Genomic DNA, 24,075 nt, shown 5'->3' with positions numbered 1-24,075 from the left:
TAATAAATTTTACGTGGTGTGCTTTTCAGGATATTATCAAAATGATCCTTCTACTCATATTTTTTCATAAAATTTTTTTAAGTACTGATACGATACCTGAGTAGAAGAATAATTTTGATAATATCCTGAAAAGCACCACACGCTTTTTTTACAATACAATTATTTTTTCCTACACTATTTTTAATTCAAATTTCTTAAAATATATTTTCTATTTGTAGTTGGATTTTCTATAAAAGCGTATTTTGCTATAATAGTTTTTTTAAACTATTATTTAAATTTCAATTTTTAGTTGAATATCTATTTTTTCAATATTTTGTTAATATTGAATTGTCATCGAGTCAGTCAATTTCGAGTTAATCTGACGTTTTGAAGGGGGTTAAAATCATGTTCAAAAATTCTGAAGCTAATAAAAGCGTATTAAAAATGAAATCAAAGGGATGCGGACGGATCCTAGACAAAAGTTTTCACTTCTATGAAAGGTAGACGTTGTGTATGTATTTCTCGCTTTTCAGTAAAATTTACTATAATGCAGCATGCTGGGTTCCATTTCGAGACAAACGACGTGGATACGTATTTTAAGCGCCTGTGCAGTTCAGGCTTTCACAATAATAATGACATTACATCACTTATAGATTGCCGACTGCAATCACTCACATACAAAAAAAACGATTGTACATAATAATGAAAACAAGTTATATATTATTGTCTAGCAGATGCATTTTCACGATAACAGGAACTAATCATTCTGAAACTTTCTCAAAACCTTTCCTTTTACTGAACGTTTGTAGGAGAAGAACATTATTTAGGTTCATTACATCCGTGACTTATTACAATTTATCGTCATCATAATTTTTGACAAAAATCTTTCGAACAATCAATACAGCGGTAGACAACCAAAAAAATTAATCCGAACTACTGTACATATTGTGAAAAATATTATTGTGTATATACATAGATTCATAAATAAAAATGAATACTGCTGACCAATGTCAAATGCTTTAAAATTCAATAATAAATATGCGCATGGAAATGTACTAAATGCAACGCCGTTATCAGTATTGACTGCTCACACGTCATGGCGAGCCTTTGTAAAGAATACTTACGTGTTCAGCTCTTCAGGGCGGTCGAATAGTTGATTTAAATCTCAGGTGTTTAATTACGGACGCTTAAGTTTGCTTAGTGCTAGCGATTAACGCTGTATTATTATTGGTCTCACGCGAATTACGTGGTTTGTTAAGTCATCGAATTCTATCTACCTGGCCTTATCTTATTGTGTGTGTGAGGTTCGTGCCACAGTTCTACAAAGTTCTACAAAGTCTCTTATTTCTTGATTCTCATCTTACGCGAATTCGAATTAATGTAAGTGATACGTTTAAGTTATAAGGAACTGTGTATGAGAGTATTTTTTCAAAAAAGTTTGTAAGGGTTCCTTGCAATAAAAATAAATAAAAACGTAGTATTTTTTTAATTGCTTTAGTGGAAGCCGACGACCCAATAGGTGTTCATATGTGTTTACCGAAAACCATAGACACTATAACGTAAACGCAGGGCCCCTGTGTGCGAAGTGTGCGGTGCACACAGGGGCCAAGACAATAAAGACGCCGCCACCGAATTATTTATATTACAATTACAACATGACAAATTCTTTGTAAATAACCAAACATATAATGCATTTATAATACAAGTCTCTCAAGATTTACGTTAAAACAATAAGTCAAAATTAACAATTAATAAAATAAATAATAGTTTTAAAAAAATAACAAAATAGTGCTTTTCAGGATATTATCAAAGTGACCCTTCTACTCATATCTGCTCATAAAATATTTATAACTACTGATGCCATGCAGCCCACGCTTTTTTTACAGTAAAATAATTTTTTCTTACACTATTTTTAATTCAAATTTGTTAAAATTTATTTTCTATTTTTTAGTTGTATTTTCTATAAAAGCGTCTTTTGATAGTTTTTTTCAAATTTTTCAATATTTATTTTTAATATTGAATTGTCATCTGTGCTTAATAAGTATATCAAAATTCGAGTTTTGAAGGGGATTTTGAAGGGGGTCAAAATCATGTTCAAAGATGCCGTTACAAACATACATACTAACATACATACGTCTGAAGCTAATAAAAGCGTATTAAAAAAAAATTTTGTAACATGAGGATTCGTAAAAATAAGAGGCGCACGAGTAGCGCAGGTACTGCCGGGGGTCAGTGAGGTCCTGCATGAATGTTACTACATGCCTTGAGATAAAAAGTCGAAGTATTAATAGTGTTGTGTAACGGCACCGGAAACCCCGCCGATCCAATAAGGCACAACTGCTTCATGGCATTTTCGTTAGAAGGTACCCACCCATGCCGGTTTTTTCCCCTACTTATTCAATGGTAGCCTAAGAGGATATTTTAGCTACGCCCGGACGTATAGGTGAGCTAACGGGCTTAACCTGAGAGAATTTTCTAACACTAGCCCTAATGAGAGCAGTGCTTCGCAGAATCTACTATCGGATCGGAATCGCGACCCACTGAGAAGATCCGGCGAGAAACTCAGTGGGCTATCATGCCAGCTCACAAAAAGCTCGACCACTAACTAGTACAAAAGCATATTCATTTTATTAGTCAGTTCATATTACCGCAATGTAAAAATTAAATTATTAGGAACTGGGCTAGCTGACGCCTTCACACAGCTAATGAGTCAAGATTTTTTACTTTTGACTTTCAGGGAAAGATATTTTTACATCCATCACTGAAAGTTAACTACGGCGGCCGAACAAGCTCCTACGACCGCGCATCAAAAGGCCGACGGCAAAGGGAAAATCAATCAAACCAGCCCTTCAGTGAAACGTTCAGTTATATTAATATACATTAATGTACTTAAGTAAATGTAAATATATGAAATTAAAAGATGAAAAGATGCGAACCGAAACGCATTGCTGCCGTGAAGCAGTAATGCGTTTTGGTTTGAAGGGTGGGGCAGCCGTTGTAACTATACTTGAGACCTTAGAACTTATATCTCAAGGTGGGTGGCGTATTTACGTTGTAGAATTCTATGGGCTCCAGTAACCACTTAACACCAGTTGGGCTGTGAGCTTGTTCACACATCTAAGCAATAAAAAAAGAAGATAATTCAAGGTTGATTGCCCAATGATCATATATAAGTATATAAAAATACGTAACAGTGAGTTTTCTGAGAGTTTTCGTTATTCTACACACATATGTATATGAAAAAAAAAACTAGTTATAGAAACAGTCTCAAATATTTCAACGGATTGCATGCATAGATAGTAAGTGATATTTAAATAACGGTATTAAACGAATACATATTATGTGGTTAGGTGTATTTTATACAAAAACATTTTCCCTTGCTGAAATATGTAAAAAACCAATAAATGCCCTTATGTTATTTTAGAACATGTAACGTTTTCCTCATAGAAATTAGATTGATTTTCGAATAACGCGTACAGTTGTATCAAGAGATAGTTTTACATGATACCCGACTGAGTTCAAATGGATACGTCGTGATTTACAAATCGGTCTCGACGACAGCTAATGCAGCCGTGGTCGGTGCATAGAATAGTTACGCAGTAGACATAAGGCCCGTAAGCTGGAAGCAGGACGCACCTCATCTAACTAAGGCCACAGAATCAATCGAGTTATACAGAGTACAATGAAAATCAATATTCAGACACACGTTTGGAGCTAGTGACAAGACACGAACGTAAGTCGATCATAGTTCCTCCGTTTCATTTAATAATTGCTTCGTCAATTATTTATTTCAATCCTTTGAACTATTTATTCAACTGCGTCACTGAAATCCTATACGATACCTACGGAGACATGTATTAATAAGCTTTATCGAGAGCCGGGCGGACGTGTCAAGGGTGAGCGAAGAAAATATTTTATTCAAACTCAATAAATAAAAGTTCCGAGGAAAATTAGTTCACGACTCAGTGGTCTGGTAATGGCGCGTCCCTGTTTCGTTTCCTTTCGTGCTTGAATTTATATATCTTAATATGATTATTTGCATTAGAAAAATTAGCCATTGAATTAATATTTTTGATACTTCATTTTTGCATGCTTAATTCCAATAGCGTCTTATTATTAGATTCTAATAAGTATTATGAGACAACAAGTTCAGCTACTCATTTTCTTCGTGATCTTTTACAATGTAACCGAGCAATCTTTAATAATGGTCTTACGAAATTATGACGATTTAAATTAATTAAATTATTTCGATACATACCTCTTTGATTTTGTAATTTAGATTTTCATTGTTACTTTATTATACATAAATATGGGTGTCAATAATTGATATAACAAAAATTCTAGCTAAAACTTAGTACACTTTTAAGGTTGAGCTACAAAAAATTCCTTAAAAACACAGAACGGAAAGATGGTTTTCGTGTACATTTACGCTACTCGTGATTCTCGCTAACTGGAGTGCCACAGAGACTAACTAATACAATCTGACTCTGACTTCTTTCTCTCAGATTTCATAATTATTTTTTATAAAATAAATAAAATGACTTTTAGAATCGTTTTAATACGTAATCTGTGTGAATTTAGAATCAGTTATTTCGAATCAGACATTGCGCGCATTTTTTTTAAAATGCGAATAATTTTATAAAAACTGTCTTTTTGAGGTAATTCCTAAGTTAATAAAAAAATAGTTTAAAAAGAAACTAAAAAATACGCTTTTGTAGAAAATCCAACTAAAAATAGAAAATCAATTTATTAAATGTGTGCGGTGCGCGGTGACAATAGTTTCCATATTTTATGACAGATAATATGAGTAGAAGTCTTATCATTTTGATAATATCTTAAAAAGCATCCCACGCTTTTTTTTACATTAAATTTATTTTTCATTTTTTAGTTTATGTGGCATTATGTATGATAAATTATTCATTAATGTACATTCAGGTCAATACAAAGTTTTTTTTATTGTTTAGATTGGTGGACGAGCTCATAGCCCACCTGGTGTTAAGTGGTTACTGGAGCCCTTAGACATCTACGACGTAAATGCGCCACCCACCTTGACATATAAGTTCTAAGGTCTCAGTATAGTTACAACGGCTACTCCACCCTTCAAACCGAAATGCATTACTGCTTCACGGCAGAAATAGGCAAGGAGGTGCACGGGTAAGTGTGGACTCACAAGAGGTCCTACCACCAGTAAGTACACAAATTACAATTTTTCGGGTTTTATTTTTATCACACGATGTTATTCCTTCACCGTGGAAGTCAATCGTGAACATTTGACAGTTTTCGTGGCAAATGTTCACAACATCAAACCTGTAAAATTATAATATGCGTAATTAATGGTGGTGGGACGTCTTGTGAGTCCGCGCGGGTAGGTACCACCACTCTGCTCATTTCTGCCGTGAAGCAGTAATGCGTTTCGGCTTGAAGGGTGCGGCAGCCGTTGTAGATATACTGAGACCTTAGAACTCATATTTCAAGGTGGTTGGCGGCATCACGTTGTAAATGTCTGTGGCTCCGGTAACCACTTAACACCAGGTGGGCCGTGAGCTCGTCCACGCATCTAAGCAATAAAAAAAATTAAATGTCGAAAATATTATTTATAATGACAATAAAAAAAACCCGAGCTTAAAATGGTAAAAGTAGTTTGATGTATATTTACAACTTGTGAAAACCGAGAAAAATACTACTTATAATTTCCACATTCTGAAATCAGTATGATCGTAATGCTAAATTATCGTTGTTTCAAAGGTAATATTGTATGGGAAGTACAGTATTGGGGCACTGTTGATTCGTTGTTCCGTTTTTATCCTCAAAACCCTTCAGTAAAGTGATCGTAGCGAGCCAATTTACTCGCAAAGATACACACATACTATGTTTATACTTACTTAGCTTGTTGTATCAAAGAATTTAAATTGGATACAATGTCACAAAAGATGATTGAGTGCTCGGCGCGAAATTATTTCTGAATACGTTATTTTCATTTTTAAACCTGTTCACTTTTTAAGAGTTGTCCCTAAATCGTTCGTGAAGTTTACGCTCCTCTGATCGAGAATTTTTTTCTTTTTTTTAAAGCGTAGTTGTATAAACGAGTTAAAAGCTGAAATTAGTTACCAGAGCTCACTGATATAATAATGTGAATTCCTCTACTACCCTTGAGATATGTATGAGGTCGTAATCTCAATAGTATTACAGCTACCCAATTAAAGCTTGTGTCTGCTTCACACCGGAAAAAAACAGGATGTTGTTACAGTACCAGGCAATAAATACTGCACATCGATATTTAGAAAGAGACAGTCGTCTAATTTTGTTCTGTGTTTGTCTTGTTGTTTTCGTTACCTATGTGCGACGAAACACTATCGATCCGTTATTTTTGGAAACTAAATGTCAATTAAGTAATATGCGACAGATATAACGAATCTACGAAGCAAAAATTGACCGTCTCTTTCCCACGTACGATGTGCAATATTTATTGCCGAGTACTGTAACTATCCGTGCGGGTTAACAATCTGCCCTAACACTGGCTAACGCTGACCGCAGTGTGTGGTTAAGCTCAGACAACATTACTGCCCATTCTCGGATGTACCCTTTGTCGCCGCGCACTACACCCACCGGGAGAGATGGGGTGGTGCCTTTCTCTGACGTACGTCTAGCCTATGGTGTCACGATACACACCATAAAGTAAGAGTGGAGAGTTTTTAAACTGATCGAACTTAAGGAAAAAACGCACAAATTTGTTTTATTTTAAGTACAATATGCAAATATGATAAGATGTTAAAAACATATGATGAGCCTCACAGCACACCTGGTACTGAGCCTGTTGAACACCTGTAATTAGCTAAGTCTCGTTTTTTTTTTTCTAAAGAGATACTTTGCATACATCGCATAACATTTAAATCAGAACATATAATAATAATTGAAGAAAAAAGAAGAATTCTCTAGAAGGTCTGTACAGCCTGTTACCTTTCGTGGAATTATCCAGATGGTGTTTTTGTACAAAGTAATCGTATCTTAACGTTAGATGTAATTTGAAACCAGCTCCACATAATAGGTAACTATAGATCAAAAATATTTATTAGTAAACATTTTCTAATTGATTTTTATTTTCATAATCCCACAGGACTCCGGAATATTCCGTTACAAGTTTGCAATCACTGTAAGTATGGCTTATTCAATACACAATAAATACTAATTTTATAATGAATTTTCTTTAAATTGCACACACACACACACACACGCACGCAACACGGTCGCGAGACAGTCGTTCGTAACATTTTAATCGGTTTAACAATTAACTTCCGGTCGAGATACTTCAAAACTTCCTATTGTGTATTTTTGTTTACGCATATCAATCAGAAAAATTACCACAGGCTTGGAACAAAACGGAATGTTTCAATGGCGCATTCAGATCGACTCGGAATATTACGAAGTTACGAAAAACGAAATAACTAATAATCACGCAGTTTACATAATAAAGAAAAACAAACCAATGGGAAGCTGCGGGCGGCGAAACAAATCATTTGTTTCGATACTGCAACATCACTATAATCTACAAAATGAAAATCTGTTCAATGAATAAAATACCATTGGTGGTTGCGCGTTTCGTTACCTTCAATTATAATTTAAAACAATTTTTTTTTTTATGATTGAATGATTACTGGTGGCCCGGAGGCCTTTCCAGTTTCACCAGGACAGGTGGGCGAACAAAGGCTCAGCCAGGAGCTTAAAACATATACAATAAACATGAAACGAAAATAATAAACACGTGAATAAAACTAGGCACGCCGTCGCCTGAGATTATTGATTACGTTATATACGTGGGATACAGGTAGGTATGAGTGTTGCGATTCTGAGGACCAAGCGAATATAAAACGCAATTTTCTATTTCATTTATAATGGAGCTTGTTTACAGGCTCATCCAGGAGATCTCGACCTAGATTCGCGAGGTCTGACGTCTATGACACGCTTGTACCGACCAGCCCGGGAAAGCTTTAGTGCTTTCTTTGAATTTAAATTGCCATTTAAATTGCATAGCAATATTAGCATTTAAAATACAAAGTTTCGTTAAATATTAAGGATCAGTTCTAGTAAATACACCTAACAAGCTTAATTTAAAACAATACAAAATATTCTGGAGACTCCGAAATTTTTGACCGTTCATCATCGTCATCGCCATCAGACGCATAGTCCTCCGCCAAGCTTTACTATAAAAAGTGATAAAAAAAATACACTCCGGTCATGATTTTCACGTTCTAAATAGATGTTTGGTGCGCAAGTTACCGTCCATTCACCCGAAAAAATTTAAATCAGCTTCATTAGAATCCTTCATAAACAACTTCAGATTGCGAAGGTTGCCGGTGACGTGAATCTCAACTGGCTATTGATTATATTTTACCCACACGTTAACAATAAGATGCAAAATTATTCTCAGCTACGCCTACGTGTTTACATGTGACGGATGACGTTTTATTTATTGGACATAAATGAGCATTGCATGTCAGAAAACATTTCATTATCTATCCTAATATATAAATCTACAGTGGTTTTTACGGATTTTCCGTTATAACCATGCATCCGATTGACACTTGGTATCCATGTAGAAAATACATATACTTAATGGATAGGCTAATATTTGTATGAGTGTTGGACTCCCTAATAGTGATGCCAATAAATAATAATGTTAATTTTAAATGCGCAGCTAGCTAGCATACGGCTAGTAGACTAATAAAACAATGCTTGTATAAGTCAACATTTTAACAGTACACCGATATATGTATATAACGCGAATACTAAAACAGCAATATATAATAGTAATGTAGCCTGGACATTTGAAATATGCGGGGTGCCATCGGCTTGCGCATGCTCAGTGGAGTACTGTGACCGGAGTGAATACCAACTTGCAAATAGAAACCGTCCACTCGCACCTTAGCCGAGGTATCTGGCGCGCTAGCTTTCCGTTAGTGGCTTAAATGTATCGTGCGTGGGTAAATTAATATTTAGTTTTATAACATTAACAAGAGTTTTTCGCGTTATTCATAGAACTAAATTGAATTCTAGTGAACTTCTAAGAAAAATGGTATGTATAATTTATTAATACTGATCATCATCATTTCAAAGTTATAGTTTGATGTTATTTTGTTTGCTGTTTAACCTTTTTATGATATTTTTTCAATCGTTTACGTGTATCTAATACATTCAAGAAACAACATAATTACCATTATTCTTCTTCTACTTTGGAAACTTAACTTTAAAAATCCAAATAAAATATAGAATAGTTTAGTAATTTAACTAACTTTTTTTTAATCGAGCCATTTAAATACTAGAACACGTTGTACGTTTTCACACTTTGTAATTACATTGTAACGTTTTAATTCACACGCGGCCACAACAACTTAGACTCGGAAAAGACAAAAGTTTTCAAAGCGTCCCTGTTAAATTGTTCCGCTTAGTTTCGATTTGTATCGGCAGTTTTGTGAAGCATCTTTTTTTAGCTGAAATTATTTATTGTAAATGCGTTTTTCTGCCACTTTTTTCGTTCACTCTTCTCGGGAAAGTCTATGTGCAGTCGCGTACAAATGTAAGTTGGTGACGAATACTCTAAAACTATAAAATACTCATAAAATGTATTAGAAAGATAACAATACTAAATAATTAACTACATATATCTTTAGTATATTACTTTTAAGTGGCTTTTATACCTGTTAAATATTTTATCGATAAAATTTTAGACCGCAATAAAACGGGATATTTCGCGATCGTAGCACAAATTATAATCGTTGATATTACAAGTTTATACCGACGCTGATACTAACCATCGATTTTAAATTACACTTTGGTGTGAGCAATTTCTAAATAGAGAATGATTCTCCAATTGTCATAGATAGAAACGACTGTTTCGCGACAATCTCCTGCTACACTAAATATACACAGCCTCATTTTCACACACAAAATGAATACTTCACATTTTCCTTCTACAAGTTTTATTTTTGTTTATGCTTACTTGGTAACATGACGGCAAAGAAGTTTTAAAGAGAAAAGAAGTTTTTCATTATATTGTTATATGATTGCAAATATAATGGTTGACACGTGGTGGGTGATTTAAGCAACAAAAAATAATTAATACATGGCTCATAGTTGAAACATATTGTAAAGTTAATTTTTTATTGTCTTATTCTTGTTTCCACAGTCTCATAGTTTTTTCGTAATTATCTATTATCTTTATCGATCTATATATATAAAAATGAATTGCTGTTCGTTAGTCACGCTATAACTCGAGAACGGCTAGACCGATTTCGCTAATTTTGGTCTGGAAGTCCAGAGAAGGTTTAAAAGGTAGATAAATAAATAAATGCTCGGAATTAAATAAAAATAACAATTTTGTTTTTCCTTTGATGTGTCCCCATCCGTTTTGTTTGTTTTAAGTTTATTTTATACAATAGTTTAGATCTTTTATTTATCTATTAAAGCACTACGAAGTCTACCGGGTCAGCTAGTTTTTAATACATTTTAACTGTCTTCAATTAATCGTCGTAATCCAATAAATCATCTTATCCAATGACTGAGGTTTTTTTGCGGAGCCTTCGATTCAACTATGGCGATAAAATTCACAAAGTGAACAACGTACCTTCCGATGCAATAGGTTTAATGTAAAATAGCTCTGTGTTTCTCTGCGACCAACGTAAGCCTCTGCAAACGATAATACTCAATCTATTTGTACTGCTATCCAACTCTGTGAAACAGTTATAATTGAAAATCATAGTTTTGGACGTTAGTCTATGATTACGGGTTTGTTCATGTTTTATATTAGATTCAAATGTTTCAGTTTGATACACCATATTGAATGTCAATTGAGAATAGTAAATAATGCATTATCATTTAAATTTCAAAGATAAAAGGTTGATGATCTAATTTAAATCGTAAAATAAATGTAAACATGGTTTGCGGAAAGTACTTAACTTAAAAGGAAACTTAAAAGGTAGGCATCGACTTGGCTGTGCTTCTGGTATTGCTGATGTCGAAAAACGATGGTAGCCACTCACGATCAGGGAGCAAAAGAAATGCTATTCTAAATTAATTTTAATTATTATTCTAGCAAGACAACGGTCAATTGTCTCGCTTAGTGTTTAGGGTCACTTGAGGTCATAAAATTGCGACTCGAAATATGAGATCGAAAGACTAGTCTGAAGTTGAACTTTTCATGATAGAATAGATAATGAAAACATGGTGTATTGTTATAGGAGATCTTTGTCTTTCAGATAACGTTGCGGAGACAGACAGGCGTAGGCGTGATTGATTCAATATTATAATGTATTTCATTTATAAATTAAAGGTCTTCTCCTTTATTATATTCACGTAGAATCTTTTACGATACGAAACAATTGTTTAAAATCAGTACTTTAAGCTACTTATAGACGTTTGAGTATATTTCGAGAGGAACTTAATACAGCCCACGGCCGGCTTCTTGCAACTTTTATTTGTAATCGCGTCTTGGTACTGGAATTGTTCTTCAACCTGAGATGAAATTTGAAGTAGTGTCTGCCTAAAAGTACTTATTATATTATTATTATAATAATGGCTTGAAGATATAAATTTGATTTAACTCGCTTAAAACGTTTCGTTTTGCGATTTTTTGTCACGATAAAGTCGACGTGTCTGTAAGCTGAAAGGCATGAATATATTGTGTTCTTAACAATGTAAAATTTCTATGCATTGTTAAAATTGTTGGAGCTGCGCTTATTTCAAATTGACTGCGTCCGTAAGGTAACACTTTTTCAACTTTAGCTTTGCACGTTTGTAAATTTTTAAAAGGACTATATTTAAGTTTGAGTGAGGTTTTAAGTGCTGTGAAACTTTGAAACGGATCTTTGGATATTGAGCGCATGTTTTATGCGATATAACTACGCAGCTTAATTACATACGATTAAATATACGCGTATAATTTAAAGTTCATTTTCATATCTTAAGGTAGGCGGACATTGGCTTTATTTATAGGTTTTTAATTTCAAATTAAATTTTTTAAACATTCTTGACTTGATTCAATTTGATTTGATTCAATTTCTTGATGATCCAAATTCTTGACTTGACATGGATTTTTGTTTGCCCTACCTTCTTTTTTTTTAAATTTTAGTATTGCTAATTTTAAAATAATAATGAAAAAAATTCTAAGCTTGGAATATAAATTGAATTTGTTGTTTACAAAATTGAATATGAAATTTTATAAAATTGAATTTGAAGTTAAACACCTATATACACCAACAATCTTTTCTTTTCAATTCACAATATTCGCAGAAAATATTTTCTATCGTCCACTATTTCCAGCATACATTCAAGGTCCAAGGCTGCATAGCTCGCGCGGATTCCAATACTTTCATTGAAAACTTCCACATTTTTCATCGATTATTTTCTTTCGAAGCATTTCGAATTTAATGTCAATGTTTGTAGTTGTTCCGAAGTAGGTCCGAGGAAATGTCAGATAGCGCTCTACAGGCTCCTGTAACTACTCAACACCTGAAGGGTTAATCTGTTTTTTAGGAGCATTAAAAGGATAAGACAAATCTCCAATCAAAACTTTTAAATCTGATGATGGTTGCGAGTAGAATGTAATTTGACAGATAGTTTTATTGTAAGTCTTCTGTCGATTTAAAACCCGAAACTCTTGACTTCACGGAGTTTGCCCAATTTTTACGACTCACAGTATTTTTCAATTTGCTTGTTTACAACTTAGAATGATTACACTACCTTACCACTATCTTAAGTTTTCTGAATATTTACTGTCAACCCTTATATTTAAAAAAATCTAAAATTAATTACACAATTTACAATTTTATTATTAATTTATTTTGACGTAATTGCTAAAAATAATTTCCGCTTCACCTTGATCCTAGAACTGGTATGCTATAACGCGCTAGTTACATATCTCATTTCATTCATATAAGAAAAAACGATATTATTAACTTATATTTAGAGCTGCATTTCTTTTATAACAAACGTGTTCAAAGTTTTTTTTATTTTAATTATGTGAATCAAAAATGTTTGTTAACTTATTTGCCATCAAGTTACCTTAAAATCTGTGTGCATTTTCATTGTTAGGGAGATAAAACTCACTGTCTAGAAAGTTTCATAGCGTTCGGTCTGATGCCTCAAAATAAAAACAAAGGCTCTAAATGCCATGAATTTAAAAGAAACAATTCCTGTTAGTTCATTATTTTGATACATAATTCAGTATCGCATTTTTAATCAATAGTACTCACGACAATTGTCCACGAAACTTCCACTTCTAATGCAATAGACAATTATACAACTTCGCGTTCCTGTGAAACGGAATTTAAGGCATCAGAATTGAACAGACCTATTTCAAAGGGAATCCATTAATTTTCAATATCACTTTTCTTACTCCAACGAGGCGTATCCATGGCCCTTTCCTGATCGGCAAAGCGAACAGATAAGGACATACTGGGAAGCAGTTCAAGCCACATACGACGCCGCTCGGGCGGATTTATACAGATCCCATCAGTCTGCGTTCAAACCCGTCCGACGAATGAGTGGCGATGACCCGACACAGCTTCCAAGCACCAGTTATATCGGAGAAAGAATCGATATACCATGTCAATGCGGGTTGGGTGATGGATGTCCGCGACGAATTGAACAACTGAGACGAACTCGACTAGTGCTAAGAAATGGAATGGAGAGGTATTCCGCAAGGTCGTCTATTTATGGGCGACCTATTAGAGAAGATAACAGGCATGTGGTCGAACCACCGCAACCCCCATCGCACTATGTTCCAAATATATTCGGAGTGCAGCCAGCCTATGAGTATAACCAGATGAATTATTATGAGCCTCTAACATACCAAGTGCTGCCTCCGCCATTTTATCCGTCTCCACGAGTCGTTGTTCCGGCGTCGCATCCTCAAAATGTTCTATTTCTAAAAATGTTTATCAAAATTCACCTAGTTACACCTACGAAAGACTCAAAGCATGTTTTCAAGAGTAAGACTTTGTTTCATTGTTCTATTAACCTAAAACTACTTCAAACTATCAAACTGGGTTTAATTCAAGCCATATGTAAACTAACATCCTAATTTACTGTATGATATTGGAATGTAAGTAATATTCATTCTAAATAACTGTTATTACACTGATTTGAATCTTGTTTGAATTTACTGGAAGAATTTCTAAGATGTAAATATTAACAAGTAGTAAAATTTTCATAATCGCTTTTTTTCGACATTCATGTCAAGTACATCAGGCGCGGAGTCGGAAAACTATGTTATTAGATCATCTTTCAGTAACTTTTGTAAATAACCAATTAAAAGATAATTGTTTCAGTAATGATTTCTGGCTTATTTAGACAAAATAGTGTTACGTGTACGATCAGACGATAATTTCTTATAGGTACCTACCTATATTTCTTATAATAATTATATCTATCCTTCGTACGAAGGCAACCTCCAATTGTTTTTCAGACAGTCGTCTTCGAGTAGCTATTATTGTGTAAATTAGCCAATAATTACATAAAACATTATATAAAACACCAACATGACACACAATTGTACTAGGGATCTGTAATAGATTCTAATTTTGCAATCAACAATTGAACCAAGAAATTTAACACCACAAATAGTATAGACAAATAATGTTGATTCAAGATCTTTATGCAGTAGAGTAGTTAAATTAGTGGTCAGATATAGGCATAAGATTTCCAAAGTGTAAGAAGAAATAAATTTGCAATAAAACAGGTGAAGATTTAAATGAAAAGGTTGAAATAATATTATAATGTATTTGATTGAAAAACCGTATACAGAACAGTAAAATGAAAATAATTTTCACGAAAATCATAGAAAATACAAAAACATATATAATATAGAGCAGTACGTATGTACTACACTGTAGTACTGTTTTTTTATCAAATCTAAGATTCGTAGAAATGACAAAGTATCTAGATTAACTAACACACTACAAATAGAGTCATCTTTTTAAATTTTATCTTAGAACTAAACACGTATTTCACAACTAACTCTATCTCTATTTAATGTTTTTGGAAATTCTTTACGATCTAAATATTACATTAAGGATTCTTCTAGCTCGTGTAGGCGATGCTACGCCGTAACCGCGTCGCCCACGCTGTTTCATAAAAATAATGAACCCGCGGAATTTAACTAAGAAAATTAGTTTGGTTTGCATATCATATATCAAAGTAAAGCCAATCACTAGTTTATTGTTTCATGACGTTAAGACTGCAATGTGGCCAACTACAAGATTGTTTGGGCTTTCGGTAAATACAATATTACGTAGGGTCAAAAATTAGCGGAGGCCGTCCGTCAGCGGGTTAAAAATGTCACTAATATTTCACATGATTCCCCTACACGAGTTCTCAGATTGTCCTTAATTTTTTATTTCCAAACTCATTTGACGTATAGAAATTGGTATTTTATTTCACGATTTTCATTTATTCGAAATGTTTCAGGTTTCAAGGATATAAAACTTTACACTTACTCTGGGAGTTCGTAGACGCAGCGGCAGTAATATTTTCAAACGATCCCTGCACACGTTGGGCGGCAGCCAACGTTCAGGGAAAATATCTGAACCCTGCCCGACCCCTCGAAGCATACGTGCTGGACTACAGCTTTGTTATGCCCTTCCATACGTGTGGACCTAATTGTACTTTTGAAACTCGTTAAGTGCTCACTAGATCGTTATTCATTAAACCGTTCGGTTTTTCTTATATTATAAATCCTATTATAAAATTAAGAATTAGCGTTAAGATGTTGAGAGAAATAGTGTTTGTTTTTATGCTGATCTTTGCAGCGAGCGTACATTTCTATAAGCTTTATAAGTTGTACGAAAAGAATAGGTCGCTGGAGCTGTTACTGGAAATATACCAGAAAATTTCTATAGAAACTGGCGAAGATCCCCTTAACTTGACACACGTCGGACGTCGCTTGTACATAACAGAATAGGGACATAGCATAGGTAACTATTAAAAAAGTTTCACAACAGTACGATAAAACATTAATATAATCTGAGGAATCACCAGTCATGTTGGGAGACTTTTTTAATGTGTTTTCTTAATTTCATTTCTTTTAATGCACCTGTTTAATTTTTGTTAATGGTCCTTTAGGTTTAGCCAATAAGAATATAGTCTTTTAATCCTGTATTGAAATAAATTCGAAGTATTCACATTGTTTTCGGTTAATAATTAAAAACCTGTTTCTTCCCATTGTAATATTTTTCAACATTTTTTATATCTAAATCAGTTTAATTTCTTTCACACGAATTCAAAGTTTGCGGAAAAAATGTAAAAAATTGTAGATACGATAGATCCGGTTTGTAATACTTTTATTCTTTTCCAGTTTAATAGTTTGAAGCCAATGTTAGAAAAAAACCTGACCGCAATTGCCAGATAACTTTAAAGAATCATAAACACATAGTAAAATAATAGTTCCTTTAATAATATGAGAAATGTGAAAGCAAAAGATAGACCGAATACCAGTATTCAATATTAGTGAATAATTCAGGGAAAAAGCAAATTAAAGAATTTTTCTCCTTCAAAGAACTCGCAAGGAATTCGTTTTAAAAGATTCCAGAAGTAGTTCTTATACGTAGTGTAGACATAAGTCTGCTAAACTATTAATCTTATATTTAAAATAATATGGAATAGCTAACAAACTGAAATAATCTCATCTGCAAACTAGGATTGAGGACTAGAACTTATTATGTTTATTTAGTTCACAATATTTTAAAATGATATGGTTAAATTATGTAAATAGCTTTCCCTATCGTAAAAACCTTTTTTTCATTAGACCGAACCGTTGAATTGAAACAGGATAGGTTATTAGTCACTTATAAGTATCTTTACGCAATTTCTAAATAAATAACTCAATGAATAACATTTTCAGCAATGATTCAAGCCTTGATTGAACACTTTCTTTTCGATATTTTTCATTACATCGAAGAAAACAAAAGAAATGAAGGCAATTATTGGTGCGTAGTTAATTTTATTATATAAAAGCGTCCGGGAAGTAAGCTATCTATAATTATTTGCTGGCAGAAATCGGTAGTACGTATTCCTGTAATCTGTATAGTCATTAATAAAAACAATTATTACATCACGGGGCATCATTTGAGAATGGTTGGTTTATTTGAAAAAACCTCAATACATTTTTGAAACAATGAAAGAAGATGGTGATCAGATTTCACTAATTTGGTAATTTAAACTACATTAAAATCTTTTTAAATGTGAAATTATAGAATAATGTATATGTAAACAATTATAAACAATATTAAGTATTTTTCCGTATGCAGAAAAATACATTATATAACTTTAATGTTTTTCTTAAATAGGAATATGCTTAGTATTTTGAGAAGTATAACATAATCTATAATAATATAGTTTCTACTGTCATACACAAACATCTCAATCAAAATTAATGGTCTAATGTAATATTTGAATGTTAGTCTATAAGTCAATCCTAATTGGAATATAACTATAGAATAACTCTGTCTATTATGAATTGATAAGATTTAATGAAAACTAAAATAAGGGATTCTTTAATAAAATTACTCGCATTTATGTTTCTAAAAATCTTCTTACTACGTTGTATTATTTCCAGTACTGTAAAATTTCAGTAATTAAAAGATTATTATAGTTATATAACTGTATTCGTGTTAGATTAATATCTTATAGATTATTAAGATTAATATCTTAAATATAGCACATGTAATCAGACTGAAGATTTTTTATTTAAAAATTTCCGAAATATATAATTCTGAAAATAAGAGTTATTGTAAAATAATGTTGATCAGTAACAGCAGATTTTTGTCCGACTTTATAAATGGTAAATTATCATACATATCTAATTTACACAAACAAAAGTGAAAGAAGGCGTAGTGTGAATCGGTAAATGAATTTTCACATCTACTGTCTGTACTGTACTGTCACTATACTGTCTGTCTACGTCTGCCCTGAAACAATGACACATTTAAGAAAAAACACATTTGCACTTTCATCTCATATGTACCTAAGGGTATCTATCATATAATCAATAATAGTACATTGTGAACCAAGGGAGAAAAGTAGGACAATTCCTCCCGCGTGTAAAATTGGCAAACACGCAGGATGAGATGTCCTACTTTTTTCCCGCGGTGAACATACTATTTTTTCTCCTACCAGGCCGAAAACTCGTGGAGTACCGAGCCGGGGTCCAGGGGCGAAGCCCCGGTGGGGTCCGGGGGCGAAGATCTGGCGGGGGATAGGGGGGCGGAGCTCCCCCATTCTCATAAAAAAACGAACTGATTTTTAATTTTTAAATAAACTACTACTAATTGAATAAGAACTGTCTGATGAACTCATCTTTGTTTAATACTTCCGACTATCCGAGCACAACAATGGCAGAGAATTTTAGGTGCGTGAGAGCAGACGTAGACACTAACGCGCATGCGCACTTGTCAGTACCTAGGGAGGAAAAGTTAGACTTTCTTCCCTGTACAGCGGGAGGAAAACCAAACTTTCGGCGTAGGTAGGAGAAAAATACAATTTTTCCAATTTTAAAACGAGAGAAGATTATGACTAAACGATGACAGTACTGTATATATAGGTACGAGTATGTAGTAGTATTTTAATGCGTTTTCTATTACACACATCTACACATACACAAACAAACGCACACGAATATAACAAAAATAAAATAAAATCTATGTCTATATTTTATACAAGGCAATACGAAAACTCTCCTAAAAAGTCAAATGATTCTGTGTACTTTTACTGGTTTTCTTAAAATAAACAGATTTTCTTAAAATAAACATTAAAAACGGCGCGGCTTGGCGTTTCCAAGAGAAAATACAAGACCTAATATAAAATAAAATACAGCCTCGCTTGTTCAATCGAATTAGCATGAATCAGTCCCGCCGCTGTCGCTCCGCAGTAAACCAGTTAGGACGTCAATATCAGATTGGAGAAAACATGCTTCGTTCATTATGAATATTACTGAAGCCACGAAATTATTAACTATCATCAACTACCTTATTATTTTTCATTAAAACCAAAAAAGTTCAATTATATCCTATATTTATAATTTATGTAATGTTGAATAAGACACCTCCCCCACATTCTAAAAGCAAAATTAATATAAGATGAAAGTAATACAAATGCTTAATGAAGAAGAAAACTGATTTCATTAAAACGGGAATATCATAAAATTGACATGGACAAAATGAGCTTTTAAAATCGTTCACCTAGATGAAAGTTCTGATACAAAAATAATAATAAATATTAAAAATAAAAAATATCCGTACTGAGTGCCTCCACCTTTATCGAAAATGGTTAAAAAGAATCGTTTTTTTTTTTGCTAAAGAAGATATATAATTGCTAAAGTAGATGTATAATCGGCGAAAATTTTTGTTTTTAAGTTGACAAAATATTTCGTTCCTTCCACGGTGATCACGTTAAAGCTCGGGAATGGCCTAGAAATAAGATTCATAAAAAAAAGTTATATAGTATCGCAACCTACCTATGTAGCCTAACGATCAAATACACGTTGCAATTAAGAAAATGATAAACCGAACACATAATATTGATACAATTAATAAAATTGACATTGTCTACTCGCATTATCTAGCTCAACAATTCAATTATAATGAAAGCATAACGACACTGTGCCACTGGTAAGGTAAGTGATAAGTTATATGGTTAGCAAATATACATACTAACGTTCGTAAAGACGGACTTCGTATAAGTATTCATATTAAATCATAGATTCATATGTCTTTCTCATATCGTTTTCATTGGCATCGTAGACAAAGTAGGGATGAAATTTTACAAAAAAGAAAACACGAATTTAACAAAATAAAATTAGAAGAATGTCATCGAAAGTCAATCAAAAAGGCATTATAAAGGATAACTCAATAACTTAGAAAATATTAACAAGATCACAAGAGAAGCACTGAGCTTCAAGAAGAGAATCTTAAAGATCGGTTTATTAAGAAAAAGAAAAAGGTAACACACATTAAAAATATAATCTAATCCAGAAACTCGTTTATTTCTGAGGTCGGTTGAATAATTGTCAACTGTAATTCAACTTGCCGAATTTCATATGTTTTTTTCTACTTAATTGCATTTTCAGCACATTACGACATTCTAATTTAAAAAATTGAACTACATATTAATGGTTAAAAGTTCATATAAGTTTTAAAGTGATCTAAAAGGGGGACAGTTTTGTTTGTTCATTTTGTAAAGTGTGTTCAGGAAAACTACGCAATGTGTACATTTAACTTGAGACTTGAGAAGTTGCGAGGCTCTTCGAAAATTGGCGGTAATTTTATTAGTTAATAGCAATGTTGCCGGCTAGTTTTTTTTTTTTTTTTAATTGAATATGAATATTTAAAAACCAAAGTTTCAAATAAGACAGGACTAAGTTTAAAAAAAAAAACATACGTGTCGTTTAAAAACACTAGAATGACGGAGAAAGTCACTAGCTTTAAGCTGGTATACACGTATGTAAATGATGTAATGAATATTCAGTCTATCGATTAGGTACATAGTCAAAACGCAACGAACCTAATTTTTTTAATGAGCTATTTTTGGCTGTATAAAAAATAGCTTAAAGCAAAAAACCGATATATTTGATAAGAGACAAGCCCATAATAAATTCTCGTCTACATCAAAATCAACAAGTCTATTGCACGGGCAAATCAACAGATTCGCAACAAAGCTATCTGAGTAAGGACACTCGACGATTTTCGGGGCACATTCTCCAGAGGCAATTAAACCAAATTGTATATCTATATATTAATACGTGAAGCAAAAACTTTGTATCTCTTTTTACGAAAATTGCGCGGACGGAGGAGTATGAAATTTTCCATACTTATAGAGAATATAGAGAAGAAGTGCACAATGCTATTTTTTTTAAATAATGCATAAAATACACATTAAATCAATAAAGAAAACATTACACACACTACATACCATGTATTTGACGCACACACGCATGCATACTATTTATTGTCAAACTTTTGTTCTTGACGTCTGTTGTAAATTGAGATTAAATATTGTTTGTCTTTGTTAATATTTTTAATAGTGTAATCTTGGCGAAATTTATGATTATAGAAGTATAAAATACAATCATAATAGTGTACAAACTTACAATTCCAATTAATTATAGTCGAATTTCCACTACTGCGGGACCTCTAGTTAATTTAATTAGACACGCTATTTAAGCTTCCTTGGTTAGGTTTGATGCGTTATAAGCAATTCACAAGACTACAAGTCACTACTGCTAGACGATGCGAGCAGAGCAATCAAATCGCTTAGGGTGAAATCCAATTCATCCTACATCTAGGTATTTACATGCCGCGGTACATCGTCGCCGCTGTGAGTGACTGGGCGTTGTTGTGTGCGTTAATAGTAATACTAGTGGCCCCGCAGTAGTCGAAATTCGACTATAATTAAATGAAATTATAAATTTAAACATTATTATGTTTCTATTGTCAAACACTATTATAATTCGATAATATAATCACAGTATTCGCCAAAACTGCACTAAAGATCAATAATTTTAAAGACAAATAATATGAATCTATTTTCAATTCGACCAAAGACTTTAACAAAGAGTATGTTTTTATAAACTTATGTGTTGTGTCGAATAAATGGTAGTGTGAGTAATGTTTTCTTCATTGATTTAAAGTATCTTTTATGCATTATTTAAAAAAAATATTAGCATTATGAACTCCTTCTATATTCTCTATCAGTGTGAGAAATTTCATACTTCTCCGTCCGCGCAATTTTCGTAAAAATGGGTACAAAGTTTTTGCTTCACGTATTAATATATAGATTCTCGCTACAGCAGCTCGCTTTGACTCGCAATGATTTTTTCATACGTACACGGCAGGACTCGTCTAATTAAATTGTGTTCTTTCTTTTTTTTAAACAGAAATATCAGCGTTCGTTTTGAATCACTTTTACTAATAATTCAATATTAAAATCCCAAAAATGTTTAAAGCTTGTCAATGAACAATTTTAGCTTCTGAATATCTACAAAATAAAGTTTTATAGCACTGTAATTATTACATGAACATCCTAAATAAATAATTAAAAACTAAATTAATAAACTAAAATTTTTAATCAAATACATAAAGAATAAAATATCAATAATACAGAAACGAAGCAGATAAAGTTCTAAGAAAACTGTAGTGATAAAAGTTGATTCATATTGAAATGAAACTTTAAAAAAAAATTAGAATTAGGTCAAGGCCTCCTACTAACTAATCTATACTCTTTATTCAACTTGATAATCTTTGGTGTCTGGTTTTCGAAGTAAAACCTCTTTAAACGCGAAAAGAGGATAACTCAGAGCTTTTCCGGAAAAAATATTACAATTTTCAGTTCGAATTATTATTTTAAACATCGCTTAAAATATATAAAAGCTCATCTTCGAAATTATCATATCTCAACAATTTCATTATTTATAATTTAGGTTACGTATGTTTATTAAAAATATATTGTTATGATATATTAAAATAAAACATGCACATAAAGTAACTTACACAAAAATTAATAAAAATATTATATAAATGGTTCTTCAACTGCGCGTAAACATTACACACTATTGTATAAAATTTTACACTCGACTATTGATGTTCCGTCCAGTACACACGATTTCCTATGAGCGTATTCCGAGCGGAAAGCTATTTTGCGGGGGAAAATACGCTATACAATTTCACTCGCTAAATTCGAATATTGAAATACATAGCTTGTAAAATATCAATGTAATTTACGTTTCGATAAAATGCTGATTTTATTTATATGTAAATATACTTATTTAGAGTGATTTAACCTTATGCATTCTTCTTGTACTATTATCATGCTGCATAGGGATTTGGCGTGAGTTTTACGAGCGGCTGTCTGTTTGACGTCAACCCTCCTTGAGCTATATCTTTATTTAACCTTACTCCTTATAGCAGCGAATCGTCTACCCGGTCGAAAAGGTATTCATATTCGCTACACTCTACGTGATGATCATACAGTATCTGCTGTAAAACTCCCAGATGCTCCGAAATAATATGAAAATATTGAATTAGACACAAAAACAATTTTAAAGCCGTTAATTATCTTATAAACAATTTAAAAAAATTAGATTTTCATTTTGACTCAACCTATTGATTTAAAAATTGTATTGATCAAACGTAATAAATAGTAAATTACGTTTGAAAATTACTTAGTAGTTTTTATTAAAATCCGAACGGCTTTGCACGCCACAAAAACATACCAATTACCCCTCAAAATTTAATATCCTTTACTTTAATTATTCAGAAGAACAAAGAAAGTAACGATCAATTTTAACATTCAATGTCTCGTGAAAAAATCTCAGCCCCGATCTTCACCTTGAACTTTATTAATACCGACCTTGTCACTACATAATACGGGAGACTAGTCCCTCGACAACACAATACCGTGAAGGATGGGAAGAGCAAGGGGTGCAATTCCCCTGTAACGGAACATACCAAGCTCAAATATCAATCACAAAGGGGCCATGACGTCATTTTGTATAGTCTCTGTCAATTTTTTCTATAATATCTATGTCTATAACTGAATTTTTTATTGTTTTGTTTTCTCATTTCCCAAAGTTTCTACCGTCATTCATATAAATAAATAGATTTGACTAATTCTGGATCTAGCGTATTTCACGATTGCCGCGTTCCAATTCATTCAATGCTTAATGTAAAGAAACATTCAAACGTATATTATAATGTATAAAATAGGTTTTGAAATTTGTTTATCTTTGGTTGTAAATTATACATAAATAATATACTTGCAACATAATGTAATGATATTTAATGAAATAGCGCTTTTTTCTGCCCAATTCAGTTTTAAGTACAGACATTATACGCATAGCTTAACAATACCCTTCGGCAGGAATGTTCCAGATTACAAGTTGTATATTGAAGAAGTATTCTTGAGAAAGATAAAGTTCGTTCCACTAAATATGTTCGCCAGAATTAATATAATATCTATACACAATTATTTAAATTTCTATACGGAGTTTATTTAAAACGTTGCCTGCCATGGACGTCACCGGTGCCCTGCGTTGCGCACTAAAGTAATTATGTC

The 24,075-nt window shown here is 32.8% G+C and overlaps 1 protein-coding gene across 4 annotated transcripts; it reads left to right on the top strand.

Annotated features, from left to right (window-relative positions):
- Positions 1–3,559: 3,559 nt before the first annotated feature.
- Positions 3,560–17,700, top strand: LOC114246779 (uncharacterized). Of its 4 annotated transcripts, none has more exons than XR_016323108.1 (3): positions 3,560–3,712; positions 7,094–7,129; positions 15,439–17,700. XR_016323108.1 is itself a non-coding variant. In XM_089727540.1 (3 exons), the coding sequence occupies exons 1-3, from the start codon at positions 9,047–9,049 to the stop codon at positions 15,480–15,482; spliced, it is 633 nt and encodes a 210-aa protein (XP_089583666.1). In that variant the 5' UTR covers positions 8,215–9,046; the 3' UTR covers positions 15,483–17,700. The 4 variants fall into 4 exon arrangements, 1 of the variants encoding a protein (XP_089583666.1); XM_089727540.1 differs by lacking the exons at positions 3,560–3,712; positions 7,094–7,129 and adding exons at positions 8,215–9,049; positions 13,376–13,961; XR_016323109.1 differs by lacking the exons at positions 3,560–3,712; positions 7,094–7,129 and adding an exon at positions 8,215–9,049.
- The last annotated feature ends 6,375 nt before the right edge of the window (positions 17,701–24,075 follow it).

This window comes from Bombyx mandarina, chromosome 01 (genome assembly GCF_030267445.1).
Source record: "Bombyx mandarina strain Sakado chromosome 01, ASM3026744v2".
Taxonomy (NCBI): domain Eukaryota; kingdom Metazoa; phylum Arthropoda; class Insecta; order Lepidoptera; family Bombycidae; genus Bombyx; species Bombyx mandarina.
Note: the sequence above shows the minus strand (reverse complement) of the source record. Positions and strands in the feature narration are given on the sequence as shown.

Excerpts from the sequence above, each read along its gene's own strand:
- LOC114246779 (XM_089727540.1), top strand. Across the intron at positions 13,962-15,438 it reads CTCAAAGCATGTTTTCAAGA|GTTTCAAGGATATAAAACTT; the intron begins GTAAGACTTTGT and ends GAAATGTTTCAG.